Source organism: Emys orbicularis, chromosome 1 (genome assembly GCF_028017835.1).
Source record: "Emys orbicularis isolate rEmyOrb1 chromosome 1, rEmyOrb1.hap1, whole genome shotgun sequence".
Classification (NCBI taxonomy): domain Eukaryota; kingdom Metazoa; phylum Chordata; order Testudines; family Emydidae; genus Emys; species Emys orbicularis.
Window position 1 is genome coordinate 189337736 of NC_088683.1, and position 18907 is coordinate 189356642.

The window sequence follows — 18907 nt, forward strand, 5'->3', positions numbered from 1 at the left end:
GTGGGAGGTTTCATGGAGAGCCCGGCTGGAGACTGAGCCCCGCTCTCCCCGTGCAGCCCGGCAGGGCAGGGATGGGGCCTGGCGGCAGGTAGCGGTCACGGAGGCTAGCTTGTGCTAGGGCCGTCTGGTCTGTGCTGTTCCCCCTCCGTTCGCTTACCAGGAAGCTGTACAGTGCACAGACCCGCCCCTCCCACTACCTGCACCAGGTCTGAGCATGTCCCAGGCTAAAGTCACCTAATGGCTGGCTTGGTGGGGCTTGTTCGAGCGGTTTCCTCGGAGCAGTTACATGCAATCACTGCTGGAGGCAGGATCTCAGGCTTCATGGTCCCATTTTTTAAATGGAAACCTGGTCGTTATAGGAGACAAAACTGGGGAGGGGGAGTGCGCGGAAGAAAAAAGGTCCTAATCAAGAGTTAAAAGGATGGGGGAGGAGGAAGGTGATTGCGGGATAGGAACTATCTTCTGAGGGCTCTTTAAAATGTGGCATTAGGTAAGTATACCGGCTTGGAAATAGGGGTTAGGACTGTGTCAGGTCCAAGTGAGTCAGTCTCACATCCCCTTTCTTCTGGCAGTTGTTTATCCGAGGTACCTTGCACTTCTTGCTCCCTTCACTCTGATAACTCCAAGTGACTCTCACATCACCTTTCTTTGGGAGGCCTTGTAACATTCCTCCCCGGTGTACACCCCTGCCCCCTAAAAAAAAACATGCTAGGAACCTTGCTCTTCTTGCTTCCTCCACTTTGGTAAATCTTTCCTCCTATCACTCTTTTTATCTTTTTAGGATTCTCTCTGTCCTGTGCATTTTCTTTCCTCCCCTTTACAGTCTCTTTTGTGTCTCCCTTAGGCTAGTATTAGAATAAGTAAAATTCCATGAACAGAATGTAAACTGATTTCAGAGTGAGAGGAAATCAACAAGAGGATGCGTCATTTCTGTGCTTCGCTTTCCCTTCTCATCCCTTTTCTGTGTTGTCTGTATAATTGTAAGCCTTCTACATGTTTGAACAGTGCTTAACACAATGGGACCTGAGGTGATACTTTAATATGGAAAAAAAAAAAAAACAGTTTACACTCTTAAATTAGAATTACAGTATCAGGGCCTGAGTGGTACACATGTAAAAGGATTTGCAGGCTGTAGTTTGGATCAAAGTGAGAGACAGGTGTGAAATTAATACATATGTTATGTCCTAAAACATATTATAATACTTCAAAATAATTTAAATTAAATAAAAAAAAAAGCAGTACCTGTGGGCTGCCAAATTGTAAAGAAAATCAAACCACTGGCATGGTGTAAGTCACTGGAGAAACACCTGCAACCAGAGTTTGTAAAGCTAACCAGCTTTTGACATCAGTAGCTTTTTTTCAGGGGCAAAGTATATTTTCCTTATTTCACTTTATTCAACCTGTTAAGTTCAATGACTAGTTCACTTAAAAAGTTAAGAAACCAGCTGGGAGTTGAAAATGCAAGACTTGTTTTCCTCTTCCAGTCTTTGAATAAAAACTAGGTGTATGAGGATGAGATCTACTGGTTCTAAAATCCTGACTACAGATTCTACTATGTTTGATTGTTTAAGAAGTCATTTAGTTTTAAATGACAAGCATGTTTTGATAAACTTTTTTCTTATTTATCCAGCCCATTTAAGGTGCCAGTAATTTTATTTAACAATTGAAACATTTTAAATGGTGGTTTTTTGCATTTATGATTAAATTGGAATTTCCAGCTTGACACAAATCACATATGAAAAAAAATTAAACATCATCTAGTAAAAAAAAAAAAAGCATCACTCACCAGTTTATCAAATAATAAATGTAATATTTAAGAATCTAAATAAAAATAAATTAAATTATATAATTGCTCAAATAAATGTGTATAGATATAATGTGTCCTGGTTAACAAAAAGAAGCTCCAAATTTAGTGTGAAGGCTATATTTAGTTGCAAATCAACATGTTTTAATGGTTACCAATCAGTGAGAATCAACTTTCTTTAGGAAAATAACTAAAAAATACAAATGCAAAACAAGATTAAAATCGGTTATTTAAATGAAGATTTCTTTCTTGATTATTTAAATTATGATTAAAATCTGTGATTTAAATCAATCTACCTTGATGATAACACTGAATCATTAGTGTTATGGTAATATCTGCACTCAAAATATGTCCTCTATCCTTAGTAAAAAGTGCTGTTGCCTCTGGATAAAATATTTTTAGAAATTTTTAATTGAGCAATGATTTTCTTGATTGGACTGCAACTTTGGAGACTCAGTCAACCCCATTAAGGGTCTGTGTGTACTACAAATTAAAAAAAGTTAGCAAAGAAACATTTCCTTAATCCTCAACATCATCATCAGAAAGTGCCTTCACTTCAGATAATTCTCTCCGTTTCCCCTTCCTCACTCCCCAAATTGGAAAAATTCCCTAATTTGAAAAATTAAAAACAACTCATAGGGCTTAAAGGGTATCTTGTTGCTCAGTCACCATATCACTTGGCTCATTGAAGAGCACCTCCATGAGCTAGGAATGGGAAACCAGTCTATGTAACAAGATGGTAATGCTGTGTAATAAAACTGAACAACAAAAATCAGATGTTTTTATTAACTAGTAGTAAAAGTAACACCTAATATTATTATAACTGAAAAAATAGTGATTCCCATTGTTTTGAGGCTTTAATACAGTGAAGGGTGAAAAATACAAAAATAGGAAAATGTGTTTATAAAAGCACAAAGATTGGCAGGGGAACTCTGGAACAGGTGTAATATCTAAAAGTACTTTTAACTCGATTAGATTTCAGGTTAATGCTTTTAAATAGGGTCAGTGTCAGAAAGTGAAAATGTTAGTGACTGGTGTGAGACAGTGCTGCAAACTTGTCCTGACATACATCCTTTGAATTAATGGGAAGGCAAGGGATGAATATCAGTTCAGAGTTTGGCTCAGTGGGTCTTCCTTTGAAGTGTTTTCTTGTGGAGTCCTATGCATCTCCTGTTAAGGTCCATTACAGTTTTGCTACATATAGAAATGGGAGCATGACTGGACCAATAGTAAAAGAGAGGCTGATTACTTCAGATTTGTATCATGCACTTGAATGATAAATGTACAATATGTATAATCCAGCAATACTAATTAACCTTTACAGATATTAACAATTTATGGAGGGTGAGTTTCTTTATTTGAGAATTACATATGGGAAGATATTTTTTAAAAAGGACATCTTTAATTAGTCTGTTTCTTGGATTATCATTGGTTATTTGGTGTTGCTTGAAAGAACAACAGAGATTTTTGTGAATACATAGTGGGTTATTTAGAGTACTGGTCATGTGATGTCCTTGCAAAATGGGTTTTTAAAAGCCACCTCAGAGATCTGGAAGTGCAATTCCAATTAGAAATCAATGAACAAGGCATCCAAATTTTTTGGCAGATTTGAAAATCTGAGCAATAGAATGCATTGTATTGTATTCCTCATGACTAAAGGCAGGCCTGTGTTAAGAGCCATCTTTAAGTGTGAACAATTTATTTTTCCCTGATAGTTCAGTTGGCCAAATAGTAAGGCAACAATTTTTAGTTTTAAACATTTTAAGGTAGCTTTGCTTATGTTAGGCCTGATTCACTGTTGCTGTAGTTGTTTACATCAGTGCAAAGTGGGTAAAAAACCACTACCAGATCAATGTAAAATGGTGGTGGAATTTTACATCCACTTTCCACTGGAGATGAGTTGTGCCCATTGAATCAAGTAGCCTTAAACCTCTCTCTCATTCCATGTGTCTTCTATGTTAAAGAGAGAAGGAGAAATAGGTGTGGCACTTGATCATGATGAACAGATAATCATAGCAATAAATTCTAGTATTCAGGTCTAGTTTTTTTGTTTTACTTAGAAAATATAGGTTATGTCACTGGAATATTAACTATGAAGCAAATTTATCTTTAGTTACAACTTTGTGTACTGAACTTGGAGTTTATTATCTGAGATCTATAAATTTAACTCACATTAACATTGATCCAGGGGAGAATGGATCTCTTAATGCCTAAGTTTCTAAGAAAAAATGTGAAGTACAGATTCATTTCCCTTTGCCCTTCAAATAACATGAATTGTGTTTGGTTTATTTTTATTAATAGAAATGCAGTCCTGAAGCAAATGCTTCCTTCTTCAGTAAGATAACATATTCCTGGTACAGCAGGTGAGAATTTAAGTTATTTATTAGTGCTTATGCTCAGTTGATTTAGGCACAAGTCATACATGCATTCCATCCATTTATGCAGCCTGGCATTTTAATCCAGAATGAGAGTGCTATTAAAACAGTGTTCTAAAGCCAGAGTTTACAATTACTATAAGTCACTTCTTAACAATTACTTTCTACTGTACTAGTCCTGTAGTTCTAGGCACATACTAATGTTTTAGGTTGCCTGATTCTTACTAGTAACAAACAGATAATGTTTAGCACTTTAATTAACAATTATGAAGTGCTCTAAGTCAGTGGGAGCTATTCACAAGATCCCCTTCATTAGAAAATAGACATGTATGTTTCCCAGTGTTGTGTGTGGCAATACAATTACAAGAGTAAATGTTTTAGTGTGACCTACAGAGAATTAGCCAAGTAACCCTGTTAATCAGTTATATGACTAATTTCCTGTGTATTCTTCTTTAATGTTTGTTCTCTTCTTCTCTCCAATCATGTGTCATTCTAAACAAGTAATTAAAAGAACCATCTCCTCCTTAGGTATAGCATACCTTCATATGAACTGAAAGCTCAGCTACTTCAGGTTGGGCTGACTACTGTCATTTAACATTCAGTGGGATATTTCAAGCAACTTCACATGTTTTGTCTCCTGACTATTACTCATTATTAGCACTTCTTCTACATCATGTGCTTCGTTTGGAAATACTGTCAGTCAAAATAAACAGTAAGGCATGTAAGTGTATAGTGTAAGCCTATAGTCCTGAGAGAGAGGAATATTAATAATATTATTAAAGTCAGTTTACAAGTAACAGCTGCTTTTTGCTTTGTTCTACATTACTATTGTAATATTCTTAAACTTTATTCTTATTCTTTATCGCTTCTCGGCTCTCTATGAGCTAAGATCAAGTGTAGGTAGTCTCTTGGTCTATCCAAGGCCGTGATCAAGTGTCTTGATGTTTTGGTCTTTTGGCCTCGAGATGAAAACCTTGCCTTTGTTTCTGGGACCTTGAAGTGAAAAAATTCTCTAAGTTATATCTGATTCTTTTTGCTTAGCCTAATTTCAAACTTTCACATTATATGGTGAAAACCTAACTCCATTAAAGTTAATGGGAGTTTTGTCATTGATTTCAGTGGACCCAGGATTTAATCCATGGTCTTGAATACAGTAATGTTGCAAGTTAAAGTTTTCAGTTCTCGCACAATTTGCATAAAATTTATAACTCCTCACTTTTATCACAGACATAGACTTATGAATATTAAGTTCCCAACTTTCTTCAAAAATAGAAAGATCCAAATTTTGTTTAAGGTTTTGATTTTCTTGTCTGTCTCTGCAAAACTTGGTGATGGAAAAGCTTACCCGTGTGCTCTATGTACACGCATATATGCTATAATCTCCTTGATGGAGCTCCTTAGGATTTCTGTAAAATAATTCCTCACAATTTGTTGAAATTTAAACTCTAAGTGTCCTTATTGGAGAGCCCTAAAAGATTTATTTAAAATGTTGTCTTATTAGATAACGTTTTAAATAAATCTTGTATTACTCTCCAGTAAAGTGAAGTTGCAGCCTTCTCAGTCCCAGGATATTAGAGAGACAAGGTGGGCATAGATGACTCGTGCCTCCCCATACTGGTAGAGCACAATCTAAAGAGGAGGACACGTGACCGCCCCACATGTCTCCTCTCCCCATTGATCCCCCCGCCCTGCGCCCAGTCCGGGGCTGCCATGCTCCCCCTCCCCCCATGTTACCTGTGGGGGGAGGCTCTGTCCTTCTCTCCCCACACGTCCCCCCCAGCACGTTTGGCTGCTCTCCCTGGCAGCCAGGTGGGGAGTGGGACGGAGCCACTTCTGCCTGAGAGAGCCTGGCTGGGAGGCAGTGGCAGCCTGCACCCTGCCCTGGCTCAGCTGCCAGGGACAGGGGCCGAACATGCTGGTAGGTACGGGGGGCTCCGGCTCACTCGGCCCCTGTCCCTGGCAGCAGGGCCTGGGTGGGGGGCAGCCCCCTGCCACCCCAGCTGCCAGGGACAGGCTGCCACCCCAGCTGCCAGGGACAGGCTGGGCAAGCTGGAGCCCCCTCTCCACCCCTGCTCCTGCTGAAGCCCCGAGCCCCGGCAGGTGTGCCCTGTGAGGCTGAAGCCCCAAGTCCCCTCTCCTCACTAGGCAAAAGCCCCTACCCCACCACCCCGCTGCAAGGCAGAGGTCCAGAGCTTCCCCCACCCTCCCTTCCCGGGCCTGGTAGGTGGAAAATGGGATGGGGGTGTGGAGGGCTCCGCAAGCCGCACTTTAACTGTAAAAGAGCCGCATGCAGCTCGTGAGCCACAGTTTGGCCATCCCGTAATAAGCCATAAATCCAGTGTTTCTGATCAGTCCATGATTTTTCATCTCCAGCAGAGTAATGAATTTAAGCTCCCAGGCTTGTCTTTTGAAAGTGTTGTGGAGCTTTCCTTTAAGGATGAGAACTGAGAGGTCAGATATTGCTTTGTGAAAAGTGTTCACCCAGAGGTGATGGGATGTTTTTGTCTTTTATCATTTTCCTCTGAGAGTTCATTTGAGGGCATAGTGATTGTCTGGTTTCATCCACATAGTTTTTCTTGGGGCATTTAGTGCACTGGATGAGGTACGCTACATATTGTGATAGGCATGTATAGAATCCCTGGAGCTTGAAAGGTGTATTCTTGGGGATGTTGATCACTGTAGCAGTGGAGATATGTCTGCAGGTTTTGCATCTGCTGTTCAGGCAAGGTCTGGTGCTGCTTTGAGTTGGTGTGTCCTGGTCTGTAGGGAACTTGCTTTTGATGATGAGCTTGGAGAGGTTGGGGGGTTATCTGAAATCCAGAAGCAGGGGCGTTCAGGAAAGATTTCTTTCAGGATGGGATCCCCATCGAGTGTGGGTTGTAGTTGTTTGATGATATACCATCTGGGTTCCAATGTGGGGTAGTATGTGATGACTAGGGATGTGTAATCAGAGGGAGTTTTATTTCTGTATTGAAGCAGGTTCTCTCAGGGTATTTGGGTGGCCTGTTTCATGATGTGATCTACGTCTCTGGTGGAGTGTCCTTGTTTTGGCAGAGGTGGTTTTAAGTGTGTTAAGGTCTATATCTGTGACTTTCTCCTCTGAGCATATTCTGTGGTATCTGAGTGCCTGGCTGTAGATAACAGATTTATTGGTGTGTTTGGGGTGGCTACTGGATCTATGAAGGTAGGTGTGGGGGTCTGTGGGTTTCTTTTATATGGTTATCTGAATGGTTCCATTGTTTAAGATGATGATGGTGGCCAGGAAGTTGATTCTAGTGTGAGTGTGTTCCAGAGAGTTTAATGGATGGGTGGTGGTTGTTGAAGTTGTGGTGGAAATCTATGAGGAGTTTAATCTGTTTGTATCTGTTCCACTTGCATTTTTGCTGTGATGCTAGGAGTTCCTTTCCCAGACCTGAAGAAGAGCTCTGTGTGGCTCGAAAGCTTGTCTCTGACTAACAGAAGTTGGTCCAATAAAAGATATTGCCTCACCCACCTGGTCTCTCCAGTAAAGGACACTTAGGGCTTAAATAATATTAGGCTTCTGCAGTCTGACCTGGGAAATCTCAAACTGATTATTATATAACTAACTCATAACATTGCTTCATGCTTCCATGGGACCCAGAATGAGATTAAGGCAATCTGGGGCTTTAGGCACAACCCAAATTGGGCCCTTCAATGGACTCATCTGTCTTTTGGGGAAGCACCAGGATTCAGAATTGAGACCAATGGGGCAGTTCACTGCTCGTAGAGGTATTGTTTCAGGTTCTCTCCTGACTCAGACAGGTACCGTTATACTCAGGTCACATTTTCAAAATTTTCTTTGAATACCTGACATCTAGAAACGTTTTTTTTTTTTTTTTTTTAATGAATGCTGAAATTCTGATCTCACCACCTGACTCCAGGAGTTGGGACTCTAAGCAATGACTTAGAGTATGTATGCCTTAATCTTGCCATGTTGGGACCCCGGTAGACCTATGCAGTGACATCTGGTTGATTCATATCTGTTGCTTTCCAAACTTTTGGAACTTTCTGAAAAAATTAATTGACTTTGACATCAGCATTCATTTTTGTAGATTTTCCCATTTGGTTGCTCTGCCCCCTGTCCAGCCAGTCATGCTCCCAAAACCTACAGGTTCCTTTCATTGTTCTTGTGGGGGGATTCCTGTGGGTTCAGGGTGATTATGACCATTATTTACACCCATTTCAGCTCTTCTGTTTCTAACAGCAAAGGGGATAATATGGCCCAAAATTTAAACAAATCAAGATCTATTGTAAGCTTATTGTAGACTTGTACTAAAACCCAGTTTCTGTTTGTCCCTGAGTACCCTGGTTAAGGATGAGTCACAGCAGAGTGGAATCCTATTATAAAGAAAAACATTTTCTCTGTAGATCATCATAAGTGGACGGTCACTAACCAGATTTGCTGTTGAAATAACTAGAAATTTTTATTCTCCTTAACTTCATAACTACAGATGGATGCTGAAATGCAGGTTTTCCTCATTTGAGGGTGTTCAGGTCTGGGGATTTTTGATTTGGGCCCTTGTCTACTATAACTATAGTTTCAGTATAGTCAAGTTGACTTTAGGTGGGTTCCACAATTTTGCCTTTTATATTATACATACTCTATTTTTTATTGTGAATGTAGAGTTTATTTATAAGTATTGTATTATGTGTATAAAGTTTCTCAGTTAGGATTCCTGTTTGATTTGACTGCTTTGTGTTTCTTGTAATAGTTCACTTGTTAAAGTGTTTATTTTCCTTTCAGAATAATAAGTTTAGGCTACAAGAAACCATTGGAAAGAGAGGACCTGTTTGAATTGAATGAAAGTGACTCTCCGTATACTGTATGTCCTAACTTTGAAAAGCATTGGAGGAAGGAACTCTTAAAGGCAACAAAAGGATTAAAGGTAATGATGATAGCAATAAGTAACATCACTAACCATTACCTTTTTCTAAATTTATATTAGGCATCTCCAAAAATCCTTGTCAAAACTTGATTAAACTCTTGTAATGATTTAAATCAAATATCTTAAGAGCACCACATAGATTTCCATACATTCTGCCCTCCCTTGATGGGTGTACTAGTTCAGAATACCAGACAAAAGTGCTTCAGTGTATATGTTTAGCTCCCATTAGCAATGATAATGAGTCTTGCTCTAAGCCAGTGGTTTTCAACCTGTTGTCTGCAGGTCCCTGGGGGTCCGCAGACTATGTCAAAGGGGTCCGTGAAAGATGACTATGAAAATACAATGTTTCAGCTCCCAAAAAAGGGAATTGGTGTCGTTACCATATATGCCCACAGTTTAGCACCCTTTCTCACGCTGCATCAAATGCCGTGCTGAGCACATGCAACATTTATAGTTGAATTCTGTTCAGTCAATTTTCAGTCTAAGACTTCTATGGTAGGGGTCCGCGGACTACAGGTTGAATTTCCAAAGGAGTCCACACCTCCATTTGAAATTTAGGGGCCCACAAATGAAATAAGGTTGAAAATCACTGCTCTAAGCAAAAAATAATTGTATAAGGTTCTGGCAACACTTGTGCACCATTGCAAGGAGTGGTGTGTGTAGCTGCAAGGTGTATTAAAACCATTAGTAAGATTTTTGTAGTGTAGAGCAGGCTTCAATGTAATGTTTTAATGAAATTTCCTGGGTTGTTGTTTTGTGGTAGGTGTTTGTGGGTTTTTTGTTTATTTTTGAAGTTTCACATTATGGATTTCTTTTTTTTTACGTGTTTGGCTAGATACTGCAGGAATGCCATAACCTTAGGAAGTCTATATGAAGAGCCTCTGTCCTGAGAGTCTTAGGAGCATACACTGCTCACCATTCCCAATAAGGCAGACAAACTTTTCTTGATGTCCAGTCATGATCAGATCATAGGGGACTTTGGCTTCTGCATGATATGGTCGGCAGGGTGTTGAGCTCTGGCAGCTCTGATCTTGGGGCTGTGCCCCAGAGTTAGGTTCCAAAAGGCTTCAGACCTTACACGGCCATTTCTTTTCTGGATGCCACCTTTCTAACCCCAGCTGATTTGTGGAAAGTATCTTCCCCCTCCCTCCCCCCCCCCCCCCCCGCTCTTGTAATACCCAAGAAGGGCAGTTTTGTTTTTGCTCAGACTTTATCAGAATATTCATTTTTGATTAGAGACTTAACTTGGAAAATTTCAGTGTGCCAAGTTAAGATTTAGAAAACTATTTAGCAACTGACATCACACCATTAGAATAGAAATTCTTAGGCAACCTTAAATAAAGCAGTTGCTACAACTCCCACTGTAAAGCAAAAAGATACACTGAAAAACCACTAATAAGTAACTTCTTACTTATCTGGATCTATATACAGTACAAAAGGCTTCCTCCAACACATCTAACAGATTTTTGGACATTCCAACTCTCATTTTTTGAGGAAGACCTTTTCTGCTGAAGGCCTACCCATGGTAATAAATTGCCTTTTTGTGATTCTGAAAGATGATTGCAGAATCCTTATTCCCCCTTTCGTAAAGGATTACTAGATAGTCTAAATTATTTTTACACAGAAATATTTCTACCCCTCCCCCTCACTGAATTGGAAGAAGTATGTTCCACAGCACCATAGGTGTGCCCATTGCTCTAGGTTGACACTCTGCATTTTTGTGTTAAAATCTTTGTCTTAATTTTGTGTGTCTCTTTTGTAAATTGGCAGGCTCCTTGTGACAAAGGGGTGATATCAGAGAAAGCAAGTTTCCAGAAACCATCTCTGCTTTACCCTCTATGGCAAACCTTTAGATTTTTATTGATTAAAGTTGCCATTCTGAAAGTTGCAGCTGATATTCTGGCCTTCATGAGTCCACAGATAATGAAGTAAGTTTTTTTTAGTGTGCTCCATTTTGTGTTCAGGACAGCAATAATAATAAAGCTAAAGGATTCCTAATATCAAGAAATTTAGTTCTGCTAACACAACTTTTTAGTGGCAAGGTTTATTAGAGCAAATGTTTCGAAAACTTAAAATTATTCACGTTACATATTTTTATAAGATCTTTGAGGGATTAACAAACTTCCTCTAAGAATGTTTTAATGCCAGTTTGTGACCAACAAACAAAAGATACTTCTGATATTTATAGGCTGAGATGTTAGGTCATTAAGAAAAGGTCATTAAGAAATGAGTCCCTGACTGAATTCCACCCAGCCCATGCCTAGCAGATTACATGCAGCCGTTCCCATGAAGTTACTGAAATGCAAATATTGATAGTCACCATTTGACAGTTCTAGCTTGAATTTGTAATTTCCTTCGTGCATATTTTCTTAAATATATGGCTGATTGCTTATTACATCTATAGAACTAAATAGCATTCTATCAATAAATACCAATTAGGGAGCTCCTTCCTGCCTTGCATTGATATAATACCATAGTACAGGAGCTAATAAGGTGAAAAAAATGTGGATTAGTTATGAATTATGAACCCTATTGACAGCAGAGATGCATTTCTCTCTTTGCGGTGTTACATGGCTGAATATGATGAACCTCAAATCCATGTTGCTATTGATATTGAAATATCAGATGTTATTACTGTATTCAAGAAAACAATAAAATATTTAAAAGTGTGTGTTTGTTGGGGGGAAGCTTGAGTTACAGGAGCTAAAAAAAAAAAAATCACGGTGCAAATTATCCTTTTCCATACAACGGGACAAGGAAGAAAGTAAGGAAATACAGATACACTCGAAGTGGCTCATCTCCTGAGAGGTGGGCGAAGGTTTCTTTTCCGAGGAACACAAGACCACCAGAAAAGAGAGTGGCTCATGGAGTTAGCCAAATTTCCCCCCTGAACTCAGGGCTGTCAACCTGTATCTCTGAAGGATTATTGTATTATAGAAAACGAGTACACGTCTTATTAAAAATAAAAAAAAATGCAGAGGATTGTGGGGAGGAAGAGGAAATGAAGGAGACATTTTAGTCACCAAAGTATGTTTTAATAATGTACATACTGTACGTAGCAGCTTAGTGTGTCATGTGTCGAAAGGAGGCTCATGAGCCTTTCCTCAAACAAGGATGTCTCATAAGATCTTGACTCTGAAGTAGATTTCAGGTCAGCTGTGTAAATAGCCCCTATATGACTTAATCAGAGCAGATACACTATATAGCAATTACTCCATGAACAACACTTTACTCCTTAGCATGATTTACTGTAAGTGCTCCCTAATAATGTATTCAAACTAAGAAATTATATTTTTAAAATTTCATAATTCAGGTAATATACCCAGTTGTGTTATGAAGTCATTGGTAACTTTTTTAAAAAAATGCTTGAAGTGAAAATGCTGTGACAGTCATGGAACTGCTATGTAATGATCTAAGAATACTGAGATGTAGCAATTTTATGAATGCTGTATGTGACCTGGGCAGTGAGGTAAAGTTACTGTGTAACTAGCATGGATTTATTAGAATTTCCTGAATGTCAGAATTGATTTAACTTACATTGGAGGTAGTGGAATGTTTATTGTATGCCTAAAATGTTAAAATTCAACGGGGTCTGTGCATGAAGGCAACACAATGGCTGTCCAGACAAGAACATCCAGGCACTTGAAAGACAATGGGGAAAAGTGTTACCCTCAAAGATCCTGTGTCCTATTTCCAACAAACTGCAAACCGGTTACAAAGTCCTTCTCTGGAGAGGAAGTGAGGGGTTAATTGTCAGGTGCTGCCCAAGGGGAGACAGGCTGACAGTGAGAGAGACTTTGAGGAGAAATCTGAAAGAGTTGGATCTTTCCCCATAGCCATGGAATGCTAAGCCTTAGGAACAGACAGGCAAGAGTGTAGACTTTTTTTTTTTTTTTTTTGACAATTACATTTCAGAGAAAAATCTATTGTTCTAATAATTAATACTTTGCTTTAAAAAAACTGTTTGGTCACAACTGTCATTATTCTTGGAAGGAACAGAATTGTAGGATCTGGACGTACATCAGACCTGCTGAGGCAATCTAGGGTGGCCATGTGTCCGGCTTTCAACTGGAAAGTCTGGTAGAAAAGGGGACCTGACGGTATCCGGTCACATCTACTGACTGGACACCCAAAGTCCAGTTATTGCAGGTGGGGGAGGTGGGGTTGCACTGGGTCATCGCCCACGCCAGCCCCTACTCAGCTGGGGCCGCCCCCTACCTGCATCAGGCGGCTGCAGCTCCCAGCCCTGGCTTCACAGGCGAGTCCCTCCTGACCAGGGTGGCGGGGGGTAGGAGGGGAAAAGCAGCGAGTGACTGGGGGAGGGGGAAAGAGGAGTGGACAGGGGTGGGGCATCAGGGGAAGAGGCGGGGCAGGAGTTTGGGGGAATAGGTGGGGCAGGGGCGAGGCTTTGGGGGAAGAGGCAGGGCAGGGGTGGGGTCTCGGGGGAAGAGGCGGAGCTGGGGAGGTTCTGACACTCCTGCTGGAGTGTTCGGTTTTTAAATATTACCAAGGTGGCAACCCTAAGGTAAACATGTTTGATACACAGGGAACTGCAGTGCAATGCCTGGTCTGAGAGTGGGAGAACTGTGTGATTCATCTTAAGAGGCAGGCAACTGCTAGGGGCTTGAGAACTGAGAGGGAGTGTACTTAGAGGGGGATCAGAGGGGCGGTTAGCCCAGGAACTGTGACAAATGCAAAGGGAAGCCCAACTGTGCAATCTGTGTTTAAGAATTTCAAAATTTAGAATCTGAATCAAGAACTAAAAACAAATGAAATGCAAAGCTAATTGAAGGCTGATGCTCAGACTAACTCAAAAGGTACATATTAAGTGTTAGCTTAAATTCAGAGTCAAAACTCTGAACTTCCATGCTTTTGTTGCTTAGATGTAGATTTTTCTTGTTTGCTGGAGCAGCTGAACAAAAAAGAAAAACCTACATCTCAGTCACAAAAACATGGAAGTTTTGTGATATTATAATAACTACAATTCAGGTTTAATTGAAGACTGAAAATGACTCTGCCATGGGAGAGAAGGAAGTGATTTTTATCAACAAAAGGAAGGTGTTTAACACGGTTGTTCACCTGGTTGGTTATCAGAGAATTTATGAACGTAAGTGATTAGTGTTAACCTTTAGACTGTTGCGGCTGCCACCCTCAGCTATGGAACAGTTTGTGCTAAAAATTAACCTTGCTGTGAGCTACATCTGCGATTGAAAGGTAATGTTAGAATGACACCATCAACTACTCTATATCCGTGTTTCCCAAGTTTGTTCCGCCGCTTGTGTAGGGTAAGTCCCCTGGAGGGCCGGGCCGGTTTGTTTACCTGCCCAGTCCGCAGGTCCGGCCGATCTCGGCTCCCACTGGCCGCGGTTCGCTGCTCCAGGCCAATGGGAGCCGCTGGAAGCGGCGCGGGCCGAGGGAGCTGCGGTCGGCCGGACCTGCGGACGCGGCAGGTAAACAAACTGGCCTGGCCCGCCAGGGGCTTACCCTACACAAGCGGCGGAACAAGTTTGGGAAACACTGCTCTATATTGTTTATTACACTCCCTTGTTAGTAGTAGTCTATTTTCAGGCTAGTAACAAAACTTAATTTTGACTTCTGATTTTTTTTTACCTTTTTCCATTTGGCAAATACTGATTTTTTTTTATTCTACAGTTCTAACAAAAAAAGGTAGATTTTTTTTTAACCACCCTGTATTTGTGCTCCATTACCAGTGAAATCAGCAGCAACATCCCTCTCTGTGAAACAGCATTTGAGAATTGTTTCAAAGGTAGCACAGTAGCACACAGATGAATGCTCTTCAATCCACCGCCCATTTTGAGTATCCTAATTCTCCACTGTCTTGCACCTTTTAGACTCATTTCGACCTGTGCAAAGTGGATGTAATAACTACACAGATTGTAAATATATCAATTTTACTGAACCCATTTGCCAGATGCATATTGTTGATTAATGCACAGATTTTAAAACTTTGTATTCCTTCATTTGCAGGGCAATGATAACTTTGTGTGAAAATCACTCTGATTTACACTGGAAGGGATACGGCTATGCCATTGCTCTTCTTGTTGTGGTTGTCTTGCAGACACTTGTCCATCAGTTATACCAGCGTTTCAATATGCTCACCTCTGTCAAAATTAAGACTGCTGCTGTTGGCCTGATATACAAAAAGGTAACTGCTTCTTCTAACATTACTCCCTAACCTCTAAAAAGGGCAAATGTCTCAGTTTTGAAAGATAGAAGTGCTACAAAAACAAAGATGTTGTAGATTGATGAAAATATTAATAAAGATGCCTGAACTATAACTGGAGCACTAGCAACAGCTGAAGTTAAAATTTCATGTTTCCATTTTAAGAGTCCCATCCTACAACTAAATGGGGGAAGCTCTGCATCAGTGCAGAATCCGTGAAGATATAGGGATCTGCCAGGGCAGGGCAGGTTGCGGAATTGGGAACTACCCCCTTTTTCACTTGCTTACTGTTCTCTGAAACTCATTTTTTTTTTTTTTTTTAAACTTGAAATTTTCCAGCCTTGGTCTGTGTGTAAAGGCGGAGGGCTGTGCATGTGTCTGCATGTATGTGTTGTTAAGTTTGAACAAAAATTATTCCTCCATTTTTGAGCAAAAAGAAGGCTGAATTCCCCTCCATCCCTAGCCCTTTTTTAAAAATAAGAACTACTTATGCAGCCTTTCCTTGAATTGCTCTAGCATTGAAGTGGTGGGAGCAGAAAGCTGAAATTTTGGCCAGGAAATCTCCTCTCTAGGGGAGAAAGTTGAGATCTTCAGCATTTTAGTGAAAATTGGGTTTGATTTGGCACAGCAGTGCTACTCTGAAAGTTGCAATATGCACAATAGTTTAGGAACTGTTGTGGTTTTTTTTAAATAACTTTAACCTGATGTTTTAGGTGAACTCTGCAAATGTGTGCATAGCTAATACCAGATTGTAGTAAAACATTTAGTGGGCCCTGTCTCATTCAGGGCAAGGGAGCTTAGGTGCTAACAAAGCTCAAAGCTGGAGAGAGAAGTTATCTCTATGTGGAGTTTGTGAGCTACAAACTATTTACTGTACTGTAGTGCATAGCAAATGAGGCAAAGATGCTTTCCTTTTTACTCCATCTTTTTAATTTACTTCATTTTGTAACCGTACACTTTGGTTTCTTGCTATTGTTGCAGGCTTTAAGCTTAGCTAATTCTTCACGGAGAAAATATACCACTGGTGAAATTGTTAATTTGATGTCAGCAGATGCCCAACAACTTATGGAACTGACTGTAAACCTCAACCTTCTTTGGTCAGCACCTTTTCAGATCCTGATGGCTATAGTCTTTCTCTGGCAAGAACTGGGCCCATCAGTGCTAGCAGGTGTTGCAGTGCTCGTTTTGGTTATACCTATAAATGCTTTTGTTGCTGCAAAAGTAAAACAGCTGAGGGTAAGAAATGTAAATGTAAATGCTGGAAAAAGTTGTTATGGAAAAAGTTACAATGAAGAGCTGATTTTTTAAATATGAATGTAAAACTAATGTAGGCACAAAATAACCAAAGTCACAGCTCTCTTTGTTGGAGGGGGAACTTTTGGTATCTAATCAATCAATATTTAGATCACTAAACTTTATCTATAAACAAAAAACAATAAAGAGAAGAGATTGTATCTGTAGAAGTGTTATAGGCCCTGATCCTACAAACACTTATGCATGTGCTTAACTTTACACACAAGTCATCCTATTCAACTCATCGTTGGCAAATTTGGGGCAATAGTTAGGATTTCTGGTTTTAGGTCAAAACTGACTAAAATAACAACAAAATAGTAAGGTGTGTTTTCAGGAGCTTATTATTAAATAAAATGGAAGTCAAAAATCCAAAGGCCCGAATCCTACAACTGTGGCACCCATGTGGAGTGCTAAATAGGGTGATCAGATGTCCCGAATTTATAGGGATCGTCCCGATATTCAGGGCTTTGTCTTATATAGGCAACTATTTCCCCCCACACCCTTTCCTGATTTTTCACATTTGCTATCTAGTCATCCGAAGCGCTATTGAGTCAGCAACTGATTTGGGCCTAAGTCTTTTTCCTGTTCGCAGTTTTCTTTAGGGGTGAAGAAAGAAAAGGAAATAGGACAGGTAGCCCATATGTTTTTGGGAGTTAATCCCCAGGAATATAGGATGTTGACCTACGTGTTACATGGCTTCACTTCTGTCAGTAAAGAGCAGGTCTTAAAAAAAATCATATGCCTAAAGATAAACACCACAAACGAGACACTCTGCTTACAGTGTGAAATACTGACAAGAAGAGTTAGTCACAGAAGTGAGTGTGCCAGTAAGTCAATACATTTTAATTAATAATACACAGTTGATTTAGGCCCTAAATCTAGGTTTAATTAACAAAAAAGCTTTTACAAACCTTTCCATGATTACTATAATTAATTAAAGTGGGGGTTGGGAAGTGGAATAAGTGACCTTCCTCAGCAGAGATGAAATGATCTGGCCATGGTCTGTAGTAAAAAGTGCAGGAGGGAAAGAGATCTTTCTGAGGATCTCACTTTCATGCTCTGACTCAGACCATCCCATTGAGGGGTGTGTGGGGGGGGCAGTTTTGTCCCCCAATACTCAGAATAGGCTGCACGACCCACTCTGAAACCTGCCTTCACAACATCCTAACCTCCAGAACCCCCCTCTCTCTGGCTCCCTGATACCACAGCTCCATTGGCACTGTTTTATCATGGACTTCACCTGGCCACAGCTGCCCAGGCTCCACAGAAAGAATAAAAACAGCCCAAACTATTATATTTTCCAAGGAAACTTTACAGGGCTATAAGGGAAGCTATTTGTATTCCCCAGCATACCCTGTTTCCAGCTGCTCATGCAGTGAGGGCCATGGACCTCTGGAGAGGTCTGGCCTATGTGTCTGTGAAAACAGTGCCACAGAAGCAGCTGACCTCCACCAGGAGGAAGGGGGAGGGCAGATTCTTACACAGAAGTTCCCCTCACCATACAGATCTTGTCAGTGATGTGAAGGGAGAAGGAGAAAGGTGAGGGAGAGTGCAGTGATCTTGGCCACTGTTTGCAATCCAAAGTGTTCTGCCTAAGTATCCTAATAACCAGCGAGTGAAAGATGCTAAGTGAAACTGACTAGCATGTTTTCATTGTGCAAGTTGAGTGAAATGCACAATTAAATATAGCATAAATAGTAAGAAGAGAGGATTTTTTAAAAATTCAGTTTCTAATAATCAAAGATGTTATCAGTAACAGAGGAAAGGAATTTATTTTTCAAAATATGCTCTTTAACCTAAGTAGTCCTTCACATCTCACAAATCAGACTGGGCCAAATTCTGTTTGTTTTGTCACAGAAATAGTTTCATCAGTTTTTTGGGACTACTTACATTTGGTAGGTGAGCAGGATTTGACTCCTTGTGAGTGACTATTAAAGTAAGATCAATTGGTAAATGGTTACTACTCCATGGAAAAATATGGTGAATAATTATAATTATTATTATAATCTATTCAAGACTTTAAGGAATCAATATCACATTTTTTTTTTATAAATTATAGTTTAGATGTTTAAGCATTTTTAAGATTAATCTATTTTGTAATTCTAGAACACTGAGAACTGAAACTCTAATTATGAAGCTTTTAATTAGAATCTAAGAAATGCAGTTATTACTGTAATCATGCTGCAGGAAGTATTACAAAAAATCAAGATGATTTTTTTTTTTTAAGAAAAAGTGCTATTAGAGAGGACATACCAATCTTTTTATCATATAATGAATTATTTGATTGGGTATAATACATGTCAGATACCGAATGTGAAGTACATTTGACAATGTAAGGTGTACA

At 39.9% G+C, this 18907-nt stretch overlaps 1 protein-coding gene across 1 annotated transcript in view; it reads left to right on the top strand.

The window, feature by feature from the left end:
* Window positions 1-18907, top strand: part of LOC135877745 (multidrug resistance-associated protein 1-like) — a 54151-nt gene that overhangs the window by 129 nt on the left and 35115 nt on the right. Inside the window, exons 2-6 of the mRNA XM_065403301.1 lie at window positions 4106-4167; window positions 8945-9086; window positions 10857-11014; window positions 15075-15252; window positions 16252-16506. Coding sequence (XP_065259373.1) covers window positions 4106-4167; window positions 8945-9086; window positions 10857-11014; window positions 15075-15252; window positions 16252-16506 — 795 coding nt within the window. The remainder of the gene's footprint in view (window positions 1-4105; window positions 4168-8944; window positions 9087-10856; window positions 11015-15074; window positions 15253-16251; window positions 16507-18907) is intronic.